Raw genomic sequence first — 20,694 nt, 5'->3', positions numbered from 1 at the left:
TTTTAAAAAAAAAACTGAAGTTATCTTGGGAATGCGACTTAAAAGAAGTTCTGGGATTTACAAATTATTGAATCGAAATCTGCAACCCATTCTAAGTGATTACAGACTTAACAGAAATCTAGGTTTATTCAATACATCACATCAGTTGTATGACACTTTGATCTTTTAATATATATTCTGTGTCCTATGATCCTGCCCCACTAGTCTACCTGACAAAGAAGCAGCGCTCCAAATGCTTGTACTTCCAAATGAAGCTGTTGGGACTATAACCTGGTGTTGAGTTATTTTTAACTTTGTTACCCCCAGTCCAAAACTAGCACCTCCACATCAGAGATTCATTAGAACAGTCCAAAGCACCTTGGGGTCATCCAGCACCATGTTCTAATCATTAATCTTTGTATCAAGATTTGCACGAGAACCAGTAACACCACATTTTTGGAAAAAAACCCTGCAATAATAAATATTACTCTGGTACCTTTTGCAAGTACAGTCTAGCACTAACCTTAAATACTGATTTTTCTTTTAATGCTCCCAGTAAATTGAACATACATACTTAGCAACTAATTGTTTACAGCCCGAAAGAGAACATATTAAAGTTATAATTCAATGCACTTGCATATAAATGGCCTCAAGTGAACCTAGCATTGTACAGTTCCTGTATTTCAAAGGTGGAACAGTGGTTTCAATATTTAAAAAGTGAACTTGAATTGCTGTGAGTCAGTCTTCAATCATGAGTTCCTGCACTTATTTGCATTATTAGGAGATAACAAATAAAAGGCTGATTTTATTAAGTGAAAGGAGGTGAAAACATAAGCCAGGTTGAGCTACTTGCATGCAGAAACAGTTAAGTTACTAAAAGTTATATCAAGAGTCATTCAAATAACAACATGATCAAACTTAGGCTCACCTTACCCAAATGCATATGGAAAACTGTTGTAGATTATGCATTGATAAACAAAGCTAACTCACCAAATGTAAAAAGAATTGCAAACAATCTTTCCCTAGACTAAAAGTAAAGCAACTTACAACAGTTTTTTTTTATACATCATTAAACAGTGTCACAATACTCTATTTTGTTCATGCCAATCTATTAAAATCAGAAGCACATCTGGCTACATTGATAGAATCTGGCACAGTTGACAGGTGGTCATCCTGTTGTACTGGAGAACAAATATAATCAGATGAAATTTATAAACAAATTAAAATCGGAATTTGAACTGTACAACTTGCTGTATTTTATCTCATCAAGAATATATTCAATGACTCATTTCACTTCTGAATCATGTTCAATATAGGTGGAGATTATTTTCCACATTTCGTTGTTATAAAATATAATTATGTAATTGGATCTCAGTCTGAACTTATTTCTATACCCAGGTAGAGTTCACTGATCATAATTATGAAAATGCTTTACCTGAGTGGGTCTTAGTAGCATGTCTTTGTAGAAAATCCAGCAAGTGTGAAAGAACCTTTTTATGACACGATATTAATTCCTCATCACATTCATAGCACCTACAAAATTAAGAGTCATAGAGTCATAGAAATGTACAGCATGGAAATTAGACCCTTCAGTCCAACTCATTCGTGCAGACCAGATATCCTAAATTAATCTAGTCCCATTTGCCAAAACTTGGCTCATATCCCTCTAAACCCATCCTATTCATATAGCCATCCAGTTGTTTTTAAATGTTGTAATTGTACCAGACTCCACAACTTCGTCTGGCAGCTCATTCCATACATATACCTCTAAGTGAAAACGTTGCCCCATAGGTCCCTTTTAAATCTTTCCCCTCTCATCTTAAACCTACGCCCTTTAGTTCTGGACTCCCCCACCCTTGGGCAAAAATGGTCTATTTACCCTATCCATGCCCTTCATGATTTTATAAACCTCTGTAAGGTCACCCCTCAGCATGCTAAAAGAATAAATTATGTGCAGATTTGTTTTAAAAGTACAGATGATAATTTCTTATTGACATTAATATAGAGAATCACAATAAAAGAATTCAAGACTAATGGGTAATATTACAGTTCAATGAGAGGCTTCCTTGAAAGAGGAGATAATTCAGGCATAGTCAAGGCATGAGGGAGAAAGGTAAGACAAATAAAATCAGAATTCTCTGGATAATGAAAGACAAAGAGCTAGATGAAACAGCAAAAAAGGTGCATTTGACCAATGTCAAGTGGGAATCAAGCTAAAAACAAAGTTCAGAGAAGAATGAATGAATAAAAAGTGCAGCAAAGAGAGCTTGAGAGAATTAAATGACAACTGAAATAAAACAGGAATCCAAAATGTATCCATAGGTTCTGGACCGAAGTTTGCTCGCTGAGCTGGAACGTTCGATTTCAGGCATTTCGTAACCATACTAGGAAACATCATCGGTGAGCCTTCGGTGAAGCACTGGTGTTAGTGAACTGCTTTTTATTTATGTGTTTAGGTTTCCTTGGGTTGGTGATATTGGAAACCGAAACGCAAATAGAAAGCAGGTCACTAACACCAGTGCTTCACAGGAAGCTCAATGATGTTACCTAGTATGGCGATGAAAAGTCTGAAAACAAACCTTCCAGCTCAGCAAGCAAACTTACATCCAGAACTTCAACCTGAGTTACAAATCTTCTCAAAACTCGCTATATCCATAGGTATATTTTTAAAAAGGGGATTTACACATGGAGGTAGAAAGCACAGCTGTGGCACATGAATACTGTTTATTTACATTTACCAAGGAAGTAGATGCTGGCAAAATTGGCGTGGAACTAACTGAAGCAATAGATGGGCTAAAACTGACTTTTCATCACAACTGAAAGATTTTAAAATGTAGTAATTACTAAACAAATAAGAGGGGAAGGATAGCTGAAAAGAAAAGAGAAGGTCTGTGTTGAAGTATAAGACAGAAGAAGCTAAATGACAAAAAGGTGGACGATGCAAGGCCAAAGGGAATGGTAATAAGATAAGTAAAGAAAGAAAAGCTGTGTCTTGAGGGGGTGAGATTGGCAAAGCGATAAAGAGTTGTCATTGGAAAACAGAGAATCGCAGAATCCCCACAATGCAGATAGACAGTTTTTGGCCATCGAGTCTGCACTGACCCTCAGAACAGCATTCTATTCGGACATATATTCTTTCACTCCCACTTCCACACACCCCCCAAACCATCACCCTATCACCATTAACTCACATTAACCATGGTTAATCTACCTAGCCTGCACATCCTTAGCAAAAAAAGGGGCAATTTAGCATGGCCGATCCATCTAACTTGCACATCTTTGGACTATGGAAGAAACCGGAGCACCCGGCAGAAACCCACGCAAACATGGGGACAATGTGCAAACTCCACACAGGCAATCATCCAAGTCTGGAATTGAACTTGGGTTCCTGATGCTGAGAGGCAGCAGTGCTAGCCACTGTATTACCCCATGCAAAGAAAAGTTGAACATATGGGGTCACAGATTATGGTCTGAAATCACTGAACTCCATGTTTAGTGCAGAAAGTTAAAAAGCAAAAAAAGATAAGTTACTGTTCCTTGAGCTTACACCGAGCACCATTCAAACAAAGTGGGAGGCTGAAGACGGTCTCCTTCAATGCTCCATTGAAGTTCATGTTTAAACTCTATCATTTATTTTATTCCTTCATAGGATGTGAGGACCTTTGGCAAGGACAGCATTTGTTGCCCTTTCTTAATGGTATTTGAACTGAATAGCTTGCTCAGCCGTTTCATAGGGCAGTGAAGAGTCAACCACAGTACTGTCAGCCTGGAGTCACGTACAGGACAAACCAGGTGAGGATGACAAGTTTTCCCTTTCTAAAGGGAGTTGGTGAACAAGATCTGACAAATGATCAGGGTTACCAACACATCAACCTTTCTTTCAAATTCCAGATTTATTATTTGAATTCAACATTAATCATCTGCCTTGGTGGGATTCAAAATCATGCCCTCAGGGAATTAAAATATCACTGCTCACTACCTCATTCCAAACCCCCTTTTTCTTCTCAGCAGGGCCATTCTGAGGAAGGGTCACTAGGCAGGAAACATTAACTCTTGATTTCTCTTTATAGATGCTACCAGACCTGCTCAACTTTTCCTGCAACTTGTTTTTGTTTCTGATTTACAGCATCTGCAGTTCTTTCGGTTTCCCTTTTCTTCCTATATCCATCCCCCCATTTTAATTTACTTTAACCAATTAATCACATTTTTCCAACGTAACTCTGAAATGTTCATTGTTTCTCTCTCCACAGATGTTGCCTGACATTCTGAGCAATTCAAATGTTTTCTACTTTTATTTCAGATTTTTCAGTTTTGGCTTTTGGATCTATAGCATTTATTGGCTTACAACTGAAAACAAGGAAACAGTCTTAAACTAAAAAGTCTAAAAAGCAAAAACTTCAGAAGACTTGCATACAGCTGCAGGACATTACTTCAGATTTGTGATTCTTCACAAGTTAAATTGCCCCTTCCCATCAATGCACTGAGCAGTTTATGATAAACATTTGGGTTTTTGCACTGGCGTTCTTCAAATTGAACTGTCAACATTAATTGAATTTTACTACAATTTCTATGAAATCTTTTACATTCTCCCTTCTCAAATAGTTACCCAATTTCCTTTCAAGTTGAATCATAGCTACTTATGGTGAATCATTCCATATTCAGTGTTGAAGTAAATGCAGGAAGGCCAATGGTTTCAACTGGAAAAACTGTTATGATCCCAACTGATGGTAATATCGTACAAATCAGATCCCAGATTAAGGCCTGGCTTGATAGTTTTTTTTAAACTGCAGAAGTCAGTCATTGAACAAATTAACTGGAGACTGCAGATGCACTTTTAACAAAAAAAAATTCCACAAGAGAAAATACAAACTATGTTACACCAAACACGAATTATTGAAATAAACTAATTTCATATATGAAAAACTGCTTCATCCCTTTTACCTTGGCAATAACCTTACAGATACTCAAACCTCAGCAAAAGGTCACCCCTATCATCATGCTACAGCATCTTGCTCAGCCTGCACGTCTATAAGCTATTTCCTTTTTGGCAGGTTTCTCTGCATTCACTCAATGCTTTTTAAAAAATTAATGGCTCTATCCGGGACCCTGAAACAAGTTGCTAACTTAACTTATACTGCCATAGAGCTGTACAGCATGGAAACAGAACCTTCAACTCACCCACGCTGACAAGATGTCTGAAATTAATCCAGTCCCATTTGCCAGCAATTAGCCCACATCCTCCTAAACTCTTCCTATTCATATACCCATCCAGATGCCTTTTAAATGTTGTATTTGTACCAGCCTCCACCACTTCCTCTGGTAGCTCATTCCATACTGGTACCACTCTCTGTGTGAAAACATTGCCCCATAGGTCCCTTTTATAGCTTTCCCTTTTCACCATAAATCTATGCCTTCTAGCTTTGGACTCCACTACCTTGAAGAATACCCTGGTTATTCACCCTATCAATGACACCCCCTTTTAGGGCAACCCTGGCAACATCCTTGTAAATCTTTTCTGAACCCTTTCAAGCTACACAACAGCTTTCCCACAACCAGGAGACCATAACTGAATGCAGTATTCCAAAAGTGGCCCAATCAATGTCCTGCATAGCTACAACATGACATCCCAACTCCTATACTCAATGCACTGACCAATGAAGTCCTGCCCTGATTTGTCTTCCCAAAATGCAGCACCTCACATTTACCTAAATGAAATTCCATCTGCCACTCTGCAGCCCATCTGCCCATTTGATTAATGTTTCACTGTACTTTGAGGCAACCTTCTTGGTTACTACACCTACAGGTTTGGTGTCATATGCAAACTTACTAATCATACCTCTTATGTTCACATCCAAAACATTTATATAAATGACAAAGAGCTCTGAATGCAGCATAAATCCTTGTGACACACCGCTGCTCACAGGCCTCCGGTCTGAAAAGCAACCCTCCACCATCATTGTCAGTCTCCTATCTTCGAGCCAGTTCTGTATCCAAATGGCTAGTTCTCCCTATATTCTGTGTGATTATTACTATTATTGATTATGGGTTCCTTAAACTCATGTCTTCAACTGCCTCGCAGATGCCTCCTATTCTGACAGCTCCACAGCTTTCTGCTTCTGGCATTTTCTTCTAAGCAACTAAGAGCTTCTACCCAGCTGTTCCTTAACTGGAGCTGAATGAACTTTGGATCATTTGTGAGACCGAGGGGATAATAGAGAGGACTTACAGGGAGGTAGTCACATGTCAGGTACAGGAAAAATGTAGATGGGTTACAATCAGGGGACGGAAATGGAACAGGCAGACAGTGTTGGGATCTCCTATGGCCATTCCCCTCAGAAACAAATATATAATTTTAGATGCTGGGTGGAAGGGGTGGGGGGGAACTAGGGTAAGCAATGGAGTACAGATCTCTGGCACAGAGTCTGTCCCTGTTGCTTATAAAGGGAAGGGGGAAATGAGTAGAGCATTAGGCATTAGGCATTGGGGACTCCATTATTAGGGGGACAGATAGGAGATTCTGTGGAACAAGAGATACTCGCGGATGAGGTGTTGCCTCCCAGCTGTCAGGGTCCGTGATGTCTCAGATCATGTTTTCAGGATCCTTAAGGGGGAGGGGGAGGGGGAGGGGGAGCACCCCCAAGTTGTGCTCCAGATAGATACTAATCACATAGAAGGAAAAGGAGTGGGGATTTAAGGCAGAAAATCAAGGAGCTCGGGTAGAAACTTATAGCTAGAACAGAGTTATTATCTCTGATTACTTGCCCATACCATGTGCTAGTGAGGCGAGTAATAGGGAGAGTGAGCAGCTTAATATGTGGCTACAGGGATAGCACAGGAGGGAGGGATTCAGATATCTGAATATTTGGAGCTCATTCTGAGATAGCAATGATGCAGTTCTGCAAGATTTGGAGACTGTTAAGAGCATCTGCTGCTTCTGCCTCCCACTCTCTTGGTTGTGAAACTCAAGTCAATAAACACCTTAAATGATACATCCCCAAGTAACTTGCTATTGATTTTAGTTAAATGACATACGACTTCCTGAAAATGTTGAATTTTGAACATTTATAGAGTGAGAGTCATGCAGCATAGAAACAGACCTTTTGGTCTAACCAGTCCACAATGACTACATTCCTGAACTAAACTAGTTCCACTTGCCTGCATTTAGTGCATATCCCTCCAAACTTTCCTATGTATGTACTTATCCAAATGTCTTTTAAATATTGTAACTGTATTTGCATCCATCACTTTCTCTGGCAGTGCATTCCACACATGAACTACATTCTGTGTAAAAATGTTGTCCCTCATGTCTTTTTTAAAACTTTCTCCTCCCACCATAAAAATATGATCCCTAGTTTTGAAAAAAGTCTGACTTTCACAGAACTGAAAATGAAAACTCATTTTTCTCCATTTTAGAACCCAATTCTCAAAATATAATTACATATTATATGCCTTCATCGCACCAGCAAATTGTATGAATGTCAGAAAGACAACAAGCTTCCAGGTTCAGTTCTTTTCATGGTCTGGCACTGCCAAGAAGCCTTGTCCTTTCCTCCCACAATTAGGTATTTTCTTTTCAGAACTCATCTTAAAAACAAACGTACAGGTCAGATGGTCACTCTGGGAGGAATAAGGCTGTAACCTTATGAATACCAGTAATCCTTTTAAGTGTCAGTCAGGCAAATGAATCATCAAAGTGCTCAAATCAAAAACAAAAATGTAGAAAAAGTATTGAAATAAATTTACAAAAACATAAGCAGCTTTTGAGATTTTAGTCCACAAAAAAATTTTAGAAGCTGTGGAGTTTCTTGCTAACTCAGTTAATAAATGTACATCATTGATTATGCTTGGTAGTAAAGGAAGGGAGTTGGCGCATCCTTTGATACCACAATAGGCTTCAATGAGCCGATGGTCAAGATGTAAATCATAATCTAGATTGCCCTCTCCTAATTTCTATGGACTGCTGGTGGAAATGTATGTTAGAATGGGCCCAACCATGATATTACCCAATCTGCTGTCACTGCTACTGGACCTATGCCTATCATGAATTACTAACTTCTGCAGGAATTTGTAAAAAGAGAAAATTAGACAAACAGGAAAAACAAGGAGCATTCTGAAAGTTCATTAATAGTAAACTTGAACTTTCAATTATGACAATTTGAAATATAATTGTATAACTTATACTTATAAATTACACTATTCAGCCTCAAATTGCCTTACCAAGCAGTCCAGGAGTCCAAATTGATCACAATACAATGTGCATCCAAGCGCGCAGTCTGGAAATGCTTGAAAGAATGCCGATCTTTTGAGTTTTGACTGCACCCCTAAGTGTAAAAAACATTATATGTTGTTACATTTTGATCGACTGTCTCCTAGGTTACTAGTCGTAACAGTTTTTAGCATTGCCAGCAAAATTTAATTAATTTTCACTTTTATTTGATCACGTTCGTAGGTCGTGCATCTTCAGCTATTGTCCAAAATATCAACAAGTTGCTTTTATATCACGATTTGGAGATGCCGGCGTTGGACTGAGGTGTACAAAGTTTAAAATCACACAACATCAGGTTATAGTCCAACAGGTTTAATTGGAAGCACACTAGCTTTCGGAGCACCATTCCTTCATCAGGTGATTGTGGAGGACACAATTTTAATGCACAGAATTTATAGCAAAAATTTACAGTGTGATGTAACTGAAATTATACATTGAAAAATACCTTGATTGTCTGTTCGAATACCATGATAGTTTCACTTCTTTCATGTGTAAATGAAAAAAACTTTTTTTAAAAGTTGCGTTCTCAGGTTAGCTGTAACAATTGGTGTTAGCTAGGCAATATGTTGAAGGTGTTAGCTCTCTGTGTTCTCTGTCTATGTCATGATGTTTAGGTTGATTCTAATCTAAAAAGTGGGATAACAGAGTCTAACATGAATTCATTCAGTTTTTGAGCAAAGTATAATGTAACTCTATGTACAAATTCAGCCCACAAAATATATGTGTGCATGTGGGTCTGTGTGTCAGTCTGTCTGGGTTAGGGGTTGTGAGTGTGAGAGAGAGTGTTTATGTGTGTGCATGATTGTAGAGTAGTCTAAGTCTCTGACAGGATGCCTGTGTGAGTATGGGAGTGTGTGTGTCTGTAAGGGTGTGTGTGAGTGTTTGTGTGTGCCCCCACCTCAGGGAAAAGACTTAGTCTATTTATCCTATCCATGCCCCTCATGATTTTATAAACCTCGATAAGGTTACCCCTCAGCCCCCAACACTCCAGGGAAAACAACCACAGCCTATTCAACTTCTCCTTATAGCTCAAATCCTCCAAACCTGGCAACATTCTTGTAAATCTTTTCTGAATCCTTTCAAGTTTCATAATGTCCTTCCGATTGGAAGGAGACCACAACTGCATGCAATATTCCAAAAGTGGCCTAACCATTGCCCTGTCCAGCCGCAACATGACCTCCCAACCCCTGTACTCAATACTCTGACCAATAAAGGAAAGCATACCAAACACCTTCTTCACTATCCTATCTACCTGCGTCTCTATTTTCAAGGAGCTAAGAATCTGCACTCCAAGGTCTCTTTGTTCAGCAACACTCCCTTGGAACTTAAAATTAAGTGTATTAATCCTGCTAAGATTTCCTTCCCCAAAATGCAGCACCTTGCATTTATCCAAATTAAATTCCATCTGCCACTCCTCAGCCCATCTGCCTATCTGATCAAGATCCTGTCGTAATCCAAGGTAACCTTCTTCACTGTCCACTACACTTCCAATTTTGGTGTCATCTGCAAACTTACTAACTTATACCTCTTATGCTCACATCCAAATCATTTATATAAATAACAAAAAGTAGTGGACCCAGCACCGATCTTTGTGACACTCCACTGGTCACAAGCCTCCAATCTGAAAAACAACCTTCCACCACCACCCTGTCTTCTACCTTCAAGCCAGTTTTGTATCCAAATGGCTGTGAACTTTATAATGTTATTCCCTACAACCAAATCTAGGTTGCTTATAAAAATTTAAAAGTCATTGACTCCAAACAAGCATACAAAGGACATTAATGCAAACAACCTCTCAGTCAGAAAAAAATTCAATCACCAACACACAGTTTCCTGTCACTGAGGCAATTTCATGCCCACACTACCGTTTTTCCCAGAATTTTATGGATTTGCATCTCATAATAGCTATTTGGTATGTTGCTGAATTACTCCCATACTTTACACATAAATAACAAGCTTCCCTATTATCTCAAAAATCCAAACAAGCTTATCAGTCGCAACTTGGTTTAATGAGACCTCCCTTCATGTTCTTGATTAACCCAAACTTGACTAAATGGATGTTTGTTCTATCCCTGACAATGTAAAGACTATCTTTTTATAAATTTTGGAGAAGATTTATAGCTCAGGTTGATGATAAGTATGTAGGTTAGCTTGCTCAGCTTGAAAGTTTATTTTCAGACGTTTCAATACAATACCAGATAACATCATCAATGACAGTATTCAGTGAAGCGCTGGTGGTATGTCCCTTCTCTCAGTCTGCAGGTCCTTGATTTCTTAAGGTGAATGCTGTCATTTCTGGTTCAAGGGAAGATAGGTAGTCTCCCTACCTGGTACACCAACATACAGACTAGCCAAAGAACTCCACCAAAAACTAAAACACCAAAAACATGCCACTCCATTCACTCCACCGAAGAATTCCTGAACACTAAAGACACCAAGGTAGAAGACGACGAAATAATGGTTTTCTTGGACCTTACAGCCCTTTTCACATCAATTAATATCAACCTGGCCAAAGAAACACTGGCATCATGAGGAAAACCAGGACCACAAACACCAGACAGCACCAACTTCGCCAGCAAAGACATCCTCAAGCTAGTTGACCTGCGTCTCGCCACCCACTTCACATTCAATAATAAAACCTACGAACAAGTCAATGGAACACCTATGGGATCACCAGTATCAGGGCTTATAGCAGAAGCAGAACTGCAGAGACTTGAAGAAGCTACCCTCCCATCTATCCAGCCCAAAGTTTGGGTCCGCTACGTAGCTGACACCTTTGTCATCATGAAACAGAACAAATTAGAGGAAACATACAACATCATCAACAATATCCTGACTGGCGTAAAATTCACAGAAGAGGAGGAAAATGACAACAGTTCCCATTCCAAGATGTGACAGTTGAATGCAGTGTCAATGGAGAGCTTCAAACCAGCATATACAGAAAAACAATACACATGGACCAAATACTTAACTTCAGAAGCAATCATCCCAACATCCACAAACGGAGATGCGTCAAGACATTATTTGAACAAGCTACATCGCACTGCAGCTCCCAGGAACCACAAAAAGCAGAAGGATATCTATACAATGTTTTCAAGAAAACGGGTACCCAATAAACATCATCAGCCAAATTCCTCAGGAAGAAACCCAAATAAGCAAACACAACACAACCAAAAACTGGAGCCACGTTACATCAAAGGCATATCAGAAATAATTTCCAGACTACTCAGATCCCTTGGCATCATGGTAGCCCACAAACCTACTAACACACCTAAATAGCAACTAATTAACCTAAACGATCCATTAGATACCTCCAGCAAAACTAACTTCATTTATAAGATACCATGCAAGAACTGTACCAAAACACTACATCGGACAAACTAGCAGGAAACTTGTCACGGATACATTAACACCAACTGGCCACAAAATAATACAATCCACCATCACTAGTTTCAATACACATAGATAAAGAAGGACACCAGTTTGACTGGGACAACACACACATCCTAGGAAAGGTGATACAAAGACACACACGAGAATTCTTAGAGGCATGGCATTCGAACCAGAACTCCATCAATAAACACATCAATTTAGATCCTGTCTGACTTTCCTTGAAAAAAAAGAACCAGAAATGACATCACCCACCCTAAGAAACTAAGACCTATAAATAGAGAGGCTGGACATACCACCAGCACTTCACCGGAGACTCTCAACGATGATGTTACCTAGTAACGAAACATCTGAAAACACATCTTCAAGCTTCGCGAGCTAACTTACATACTTACTATCACTTTATATTTCTGTATTTTTAATTGTGGACTAAAATGGGAAAAGGATTGCTTTAAACCCAAGGATTGTGGAAAGAATTACAATACTTTTTCAAAGTTAACTGATATACATTGTAAGTGTTGTTTACACTGTAGTTTGTTCAAGTGGTTGGGGAAGGCTAGATGCAGACAAACAGAATGTAAAGAGCATGTGTAAACAAAGAGTCAAGCATCCACATGTAGCTGATTGTCAACTAGACCAGAGAAACCCTCTGCTTGCCAACAACTATGTATTTGGCTCCCCTGTACAAAAATAACTTTTGGGTGTGAATGTTTGGGCAGAAAACATTAAAACTTCATAAAGGAAAACTCACCTCAAACTTGAAGAAAGCCAACATACTTCCTTCATCAGTCACTGTTTTAGCCAACAAGCCAGGGAATTCATTAAGATCAACCAGTCACTCTTGGCTAATGAAAGCAAGTGAAAGTGTCTGGAGAAGGAATATTAAGAAGCAGCAGGGCCTGACAAGGTGGAAGGATCATCCCAGAAAATTCTATGGAGAGGACCCACTGAATTGGCTTTTCAGTCTTTCCCTCCATCATAACATCCATGCTATATTTTATGTTTGTCTGTATTTCTATGTAAAAGAAGTCTTATAGTGGGTGGTTAGAGTGTTACAGTTTTAACTAGCAGAGTTACAGATCAATGGTTCATAATAATTTACCCACAGCTAGAATTTTTTGTGATTAACAGTAATCACTGTTAAGTACAAAAATTTGGTGCGTGCTTTCTGTCAACCTAGGTCTAAGAGACATGTAAATTGAGAAATTTTGCATATTTTTAAAAATCTTTAACTTTTATGACAACTCTGGGAATGACAGAAATTGATTTCCAGCATACTACACTGGCAAAGCATACCAATAAGGATTTCCATTAATTTCTCCACTACACTGTTAGGTTGACTGGCCTGCAGTTTCCTGATTTACCCTTCTCTTCTTTCTTGAATTATGGTGTAACATTCGCAATCCTGCAGCATTATTCCTCCATCCAAAAAGGATTGAAAATTTTTAATCTACACCTCTGCCATATGCACTTAAGTTTGTTTCAATAAACTGGGATGTATTCCAACCATACCAACAGACATCATTCAGCAACACTTGGGAAATGAGGAGATGAATAACCTACCATATACCTAGTTTTGCATCTGAGAAAACTGCAGCTCATTGAGGACGGACAAGCACTTCAGGAAGACAGAGATAGTAAAGGGGCCTAGAAAATGCTGGAGAGGTACAATAGAATATTGTGAGCATTCCTGTGTGCACCTTTAGGTGAGATGGACAAAACATTTAGATAGAAAGGTAAGATATAACTCAAAGTACATTGGTGGCACAGTTGTGGAAAGATAAGCTATTATTAGAGATGTTCTGACTATGACCAAATAAGTAAGAGTGAAATCAAGCAGTGAGAATTATAAGTTGCCAATGGAAGAGAGATTTTTCTTAAAAGGAATATTCCACGAATAATATGTCAAAGGTTACAGAGATATCTTGTTGGCAATTTCTTCTTTAGGGAGCGTTTGATAAAATGTGATTATTTTCATTTAAGATTCTCCATGAGGCTCATAATATAAGCAAATATTTTAATTTACATTCCATCTTAAATATGGCATCTCTGGCAGCACAACATTCTCAGTACTGAACTGGATCAGCCTTCACCTTCGTATTCAAGTTCTAGAGTGAGACTTGAAACTAAAACTATCTGCCTCAGAGGCAACAGTGCCACAAACAAAGCCAGACTTGTCATTTCTATCCACTTTTGAGAATGTATATCAGTGTTTGAGACCCAATTTGCCTGGAGCCATCTATCGAAATTGAAAGAAATGCTACCAGGGTCAGCAATTTGTGGAGACCTTCAGTCTTACATAACTTGGGATTCATTCAGATGTTGCATTTTTTATGTTTTTATTTCAATCCCTACTCTCCAAGACTGCTACTGGTCAGGTTTTGCCAGTAACTCTTTGGCTCCTTTTCCAATTAGCCTAAATTTGTATAATTTATTTACAAACCCATATGCCACCAAGGACAGTTTCACTTGCTGTTGCGTCCCCAACAGCAGAATAGACCAAGGAAGACCATGAGTCTCTCAGTTGCAAAGGGAGACAAAGGCTGCACGTGAAGTGGTCCAAGATCATGCTGACAATGGCTGTGCCAAAGTACCAACATTAAACAAAGTCGCATGCAAGATTCTACCATGGTCCATTTGCCAAATGCTGTGGTGACAGAGATTTGCAACAAGGACAAGACTGTGAACCTGGAAAGCTTTAGTTAAGAATTTGCTCACAAGTGACAGATGTATGAAACTCATCGGTAACCTGTGTTGGGGCACAGGTTTCTCTTTGGTCAGCCGAGCTGTGATTCAGTTGTCATTTTTAGGATATCTTCTGCTCACCCCAAATGGGGAAAGAACTAAAAAAGGCATCAATTACAAAGATTGAGATCATCATTCCGCTTTCAAATGTCAACACCTTACATTTATCTGCATTACACTTGATCAGTCATTCATTGGTCCCACACTCAGCTTAATCAAATCACACTGAATCATTTCTGCATCCTCCTCACAGACCACTCTCCTTCCCAGCTTGGTGTTGTGATGGTTTGGTGACCACTTCCATGCCCTCTTCTATTCTACTCATTTAATTAAGCAAGTTATTCTAATCTTGCATAGGTTCAAAGGCAATGTCACTTTGGCAATAAGTCATGACTGCCTAGCACACAACCAGTGGCAATCATATGTTGAAGATGGTTCGAAGAAAAGTGACAATGAATGACATCATAATTTCTAGCTTATAGAACTACTTTTAGCATGAGATAAGTCAATGATGGTATGAACTGTAATGGTACGTGAAAAGAATAGTTTTGATGAGACAAACAACCATTATTTCATGAAGGGTGTATTACTTAAATGGAGATAAACTGCAACACAAAAGGGTTTGGTGGCACTTAAAACATAAAGCTAGCACACAGGTGCAGCAAGAAATCAGTGAGACCACATCTGGAATACTGTGAGAAATTTTGATCCCCTCATACAGGAAATTTCATTGGGGACAGTTCAGAGAAGGTTCACTAGAATGACTCCCACGATGGAAGGATTGACTTATAAGCAAAAGTTAAACGGATTGGGACTCTACTCATTGGAATTTAGAAGAATGAGACATGATTTCATTGAAGCAAGCAGTACTTGAGGGACTTGACTGGGTAAATGCTGAGAAAATGCTTCCTGTCATGAGAAAGTCTAGGACCAGAGGGCATAGTCCCATAATAAAGGAGTGCAAATTTAAGACTGAGATGAGAAGGACCTTTTGCTTTCAAAAGGTTGAGAATCTTTGGAGCTTCTCGCCACAGAGAGCTGTGGGGCAGAGATCTGGTGTATCTTTAAGACAGAGATAGATTCTTAATCAGTAAGATAATCTAAGTGGACATATGTTGGATCAGCTATGATCATACTAAATGACGCAGCTTATTTAAGGGGCTAACAGCATACTCCTATTTCCATTTCTAATGGTCTTATGGCTTAGTCATCCTACAAATTAAACTTTTGATTAAAAATTAATCAGGTTTGAAGGAAAGGTTTAGATTAAATAAAATACTATAAAATCTTATGCTGCTTACCTGGTAACCACATTTCAGACACATACAAATATTTGGTGAAACATCAGGCACTTCATCATGTACTTTCAAACTTCTGATACACTCTGCACAAACTGACCAATGGTTTTGAGTAACTGCCTTCTTCACTTGGATCAGATCCACTGCGCTTCCAATATGCTGGCAGGTAGAACCTTAAAATGTAGACAAATACATGGAATTTAGAAAACACAAAATTCCAAATTGTATCTCAATTTTGATTTGATTTAGTTTATAGCTAGTAGAAACTTGCTTACAAAGTACAAACCCGAAGTGGCATACATTTCATAGGAGTGCAATTGCAAGTAAAATTGCTCCTTTGTAATATTTTGAACTGTTACTTAAAAGAGAACTGCAGTACTAATCAAACATTTCATGTGAACTTCAGCTGATGTTCTGCATTTGTAGTATTACAAATAATGTAAGAGAACATTTGGTTCTCCACAGGGAAAGATGCAGGTTTGTTTCACTACTGTGCAAATGCCAAACCATTTTATCTTTATGGATCACTTATGCACATGATGGAGCCAAAGGGCCACACATATAGTTTAAATTATTCCTATTAATGTGTATACATTTTCATTTGTACATGTGCTCTGATCTTAAATTATAATTCCACCTTCAACAAGGCGATAGCATCAAGAACAGTCCTTCCCTACACACAATCAAAACTGAAAACAACAATCTAATGAGTAAAATATACCACAGAAACAACAAAGTTTAATGGGTGTAATGTATAGAACACAAGAACTAGAAATGGCCACAGCCTAGACAATGCCCATTAGCTGCACTAAATTTCTAACTAAACAATAGGCAATAGCAAAAATGACACGTGTTTGAGGTGCAGTTGTAAAGCAGCCAAAAAATTCACCCCTGACTGGTATGTCCTTCAAATTTGTAAACAGTGGTACATACAACAACACTGAAACTAACTTTGTGGTATCAAAATATTGTGATAAGTAGTTGTGATAAATGCAGTGTTATTTTAAAACCAATTTTGGCTACTGTTGAAATCCTAACGATGACAACATGGCCACAAATGGACCTTTTTGATGCATCTTTGTCAAAGTTTTATGCTGCACATTACATTACTAAAGATTTGTTACATCAGCACACAAGAGGAAGACATCAATTCTGTGGAATGAGAGAAATCAACCAAATAATTTTCACTTGATTATAAGCAATTCATGTCAATTTTTTTATCACAGTTCTGGGTGGTCTGCTATGCATTTTGAACAATCTCTACTTGTATTTTAAATTCAATTACTTCAAAGTAATAATAAACTAATAACCTTGAAATTAACCAAAATACAACTATAAGAATTTTATAGTTTTAGCAACACATAAGCTACAAGCTTAAATAGAATTTTTAAAAGTGCTGCAATTCTAAAACAGTAATGTAAAAACCTAAAGCTTTCCAGAACAACTGACAGATATTGCACAGGATTAATGTACTGAGATTATTGCAATGTTACTGAAAATGTGCAGTAGTACAGGTTGTAAGTTTGCTCGCTGACCTGGAAGGTTTGTTTTCAGACGTTTCGTCACCATGCGAGGTAACATCAGTGAGCCTCCAGTGAAGCACTGGTGGTGTGTCCCGCATTCTATTTATGTGACTTGGTTTCTGAAGGTGGGTGATGTCATTTCCAGTCCTTTTTCTCAGAGGATGGTAGATGGGGTCCAAGTATTGATGTGTGTTTATTGATGGAGTCCCAGTTAGAATGCCAAGCCTTTAGGAATTTCCATGCACATCTCGGTTTAGCTAGTGCTACAATGGATGTGTTGCCCCAATCAAAGTGGTGTCCTTCCTCATCTGTATGTAAGGATACTAGTGATAGTCGGTCATGTCTTTTGGTAGCTAGTTGGTATTCATGATTCCTGGTGGCTAGTTTTCTGCCTGTTTGTCCGATGTTGTATTTGTTACACTGCTTGCATGGTATTTTGTAAGTGACATTCATTTTGCTGGTTGTTTGTATAGGGTCCTTTAGGTTTATTAACTGCTGTTGTCTTAAATACCAACCACCACTCAACACCCCGAAAGAATAGCAGAACAGAAAGGCCACAGAATGCTGCGAGAAATGATTAATGATGCCCACAACCCCAATGTCCATAAATACAATTAGGAAATTTCAAAAAAACAGTACATACTAACGTGATAGACCATGAATGGACAGACAGACGAGAATGAGCCATAAGCATTAAACAGCAGCAAACACAGAAAATGAGAAAAAACTAACCCTACAGGAAAAACTGGGCAAACTCACAAAAAAGAACAACACACACAATGCAGATGCTTGGATAAAAAAACCTATCGGACAGATAACTAACAAATACAGAAAAAGCCATCTGAGTAAAAGGGTTAAAGTACAACTACAGAGACACAGACAAAAAGGACTTCCTAGCAGCATTAGAATCAACACTGAAAGACAACAGACTCACAGAAGAAACCTTGCGAACCAAACAGACAGTTGCACCAACACTAAGCAGGAAAAAGGAAGGGTACACACTTAACACACAGGAAAGGAAAGACAAAAACATTGTAACCCTACCTGCAGACAAAGGGTACGTGATTGTCATTCTAAACAGACCAAAGTACATCGAAAAAGTGAACTCACTGCTTTCAGATATCAACACTTACCAACAGGTGGCAATAGACCTGACCCCACAACTAGAAAACCATATCACACCACATTGAGCAGGCTTCAGAAATCAGGACAATTAAACAAGAGACACTTCCAAAAAATGATACCAGTTGGATCCAACACACCCTGCTTCTAAGGACTACCTAAAGTACACATACCAGAGCCGCTCCCGTCCCCCCCCAACCATAGTCCCACGACCTGGAACACCAACAAACGAATTAACCAAGGAACTCCACCGAAAACTGAAATACTTAGAAGACTCATGGCATTCAATTACTCCACCCAAGATTTCCTGAACACCAAAGACATCAAACTAGAAGAGAACAAAATAATGTTCTCCTTTGACGTATCAGCCCTGTTCACACCAATTACCATCAACCTGGCCAAAGAAACACTACTAAAGAAACCAAGGACACAAACACTAGACAGCACCAATTTCATCAGCAAAGACAACAGCCTCAAACTAGCAGACGTGTGCCTCTCCATCCACTTCACATTCAATACTAAGGCCTACAAAATAATCAACAGAACACTCATGGGATCACCTATATCAGGGCTCATAGCTAAAGCAGTAATGCAGAGACTCAGCGTTTGGTATGCTTTCGTTTATTGGTCAGAGTACTGAGTACAGGAGTTGGGAGGTCATGTTACGGCTGTACAGGACATGGGTTAGGCCACTGCTGGAATATTCCATGCAATTCTAGTCTCCTTCCTATCAGAAAGATGTTGTGAAACTTGAAAGGGTTCAGAAAAGATTTACAAGGATGTGGCCAGGGTTGGAGGATTTGAGGTATAGAGAGAGGCTGAACAGGCTGGGGCTGTTTTCCCTGGAGTGTCGGAGGCTGAGGGATGACCTTATAGAGGTTTACAAAATTATGAGGGGCATGGACAGGGTAAATAGGCAAAGTCTTTTCCCTGGGGTTGGGGAGTCCAGAACTAGAGGGCAAAGATTTAGGGTGAAAGGGGAAAGATATGAGACACCTAAGGGGCAACTTTTTCACACAGAGGGTGGTACGTGTATGGAATGAACTGCCAGAGGAAGTGGTGGAGGCTGGTACAATTGCAACACTTAAGAGGCATTTGGATGGGTATATGAATAGGAAGGGTTAGGAGGGATGTGGACCAGGTGCTGGCAGGTGGGACTAGATTGGGTTGGGATATCTGGTCGGCATGGACGGGTTGGACCAAAGGGCCTATTTCCATTCTTGACGAAGGGCTCCTTGATGAAGGGTTCCTGCTGGAAACGTCGATTTTCCTGCTCCTCAGATACTGCCTGACTTGCTGTGCTTTTCCAGCACTGCTCCAATCTTGACTCCTATCTCCAGCATCTGCAGTCCTCACATTCACCTACCAGACTACTCAGACCCTTTGGCATCATGGTAGCCCACAAACCTACCATTACACTTAGATAGTTAATGAACCTAAAGGGCCCTGTCAAACAACCAGGAAAACAATGGCATTTACAAAATACCATGCAAAGACTGTAACAAACACTAGATCGGACAAACAGGCAGAAAACTAGCCACCAGGATACATGAACACCAATTAGCCACGAAAAGATATGACCGACTATCACGAGTATCCTTACATACAGACGAGGAAGGACACCACTTTGACTGGGTCAACACATCCATCATAGGACTAGCTAAACAGAGACATGCATGGAAATTTCTAGAGGCCTGGCATTCTAAGCAAAACTCCATGAATAAACATATCGATTTGGACCCTATCTACCATCCTCTGAGAAAAAGAACAGGAAATGATCTCACCCACCTTAAAAAAAACCAAGTCACGTAAATAGAAAGCGGGACATACCACCAGCGCTTCACTGGAGGCTCACTGATGTTACCTAGTATGGTAATGAAATGTCTGAAAACAAACCTTCCAGCTCAGCGAGCTAACTTACAACCTGAATATCAAACTGAGCTACAAATTTTCTCAAAAATCACAAATATGCATTCGTACATGGGAGAAGTTTACTTTCAAAGTATGGATTGACCAGAGGAAAAACAATTTGGCAAGATTTGTAAGTTGCTTTGCACTACATGTTTTTTAAAAACCTCAAGAGTACTCATGATGAATCTTAAATTGTAATTTGTACTGGCTTTGTCTATTATTCAAATATGCACAAGAAACAATCTTGCTAATATTGAAAAGTATCACTATTGTGAAAACAGAAACCATTTTACCTGTGACTTCATCAGATGAATCATCATCTTGATACCTTTCAAGCCTTCTGGTTTTTTTTGTCATTTCGCCATTACGTCGGGAGGATGGGTCTTTTACCCTCATCTGTCACTGAGAATTTAATATGCCACATGACTAACTGCACAAGGGACCACAGGAACAAGAAACT

At 39.1% G+C, this 20,694-nt stretch overlaps 1 protein-coding gene across 4 annotated transcripts in view; it reads right to left on the bottom strand.

Annotated features, from left to right (window-relative positions):
* Positions 1-20,694, bottom strand: part of usp45 (ubiquitin specific peptidase 45) — a 164,113-nt gene that overhangs the window by 141,377 nt on the left and 2,042 nt on the right. For all 4 annotated transcript variants that reach the window (XM_072554740.1, XM_072554725.1, XM_072554739.1 and 1 more), the window contains exons 2-5: positions 20,528-20,636; positions 15,682-15,851; positions 8,197-8,300; positions 1,415-1,512 (exon numbers count right to left, since the gene is read on the bottom strand). In XM_072554740.1, coding sequence (XP_072410841.1) covers positions 1,415-1,512; positions 8,197-8,300; positions 15,682-15,851; positions 20,528-20,630 — 475 coding nt within the window. In that variant the 5' untranslated portion in view covers positions 20,631-20,636. The remainder of the gene's footprint in view (positions 1-1,414; positions 1,513-8,196; positions 8,301-15,681; positions 15,852-20,527; positions 20,637-20,694) is intronic.

The sequence above is a fragment of the Chiloscyllium punctatum genome, chromosome 3 (assembly GCF_047496795.1).
Source record: "Chiloscyllium punctatum isolate Juve2018m chromosome 3, sChiPun1.3, whole genome shotgun sequence".
Taxonomy (NCBI): domain Eukaryota; kingdom Metazoa; phylum Chordata; class Chondrichthyes; order Orectolobiformes; family Hemiscylliidae; genus Chiloscyllium; species Chiloscyllium punctatum.
The sequence above is the reverse complement of the archived record's forward strand: the minus strand, read 5'-3'. Positions and strand labels throughout refer to the sequence as shown.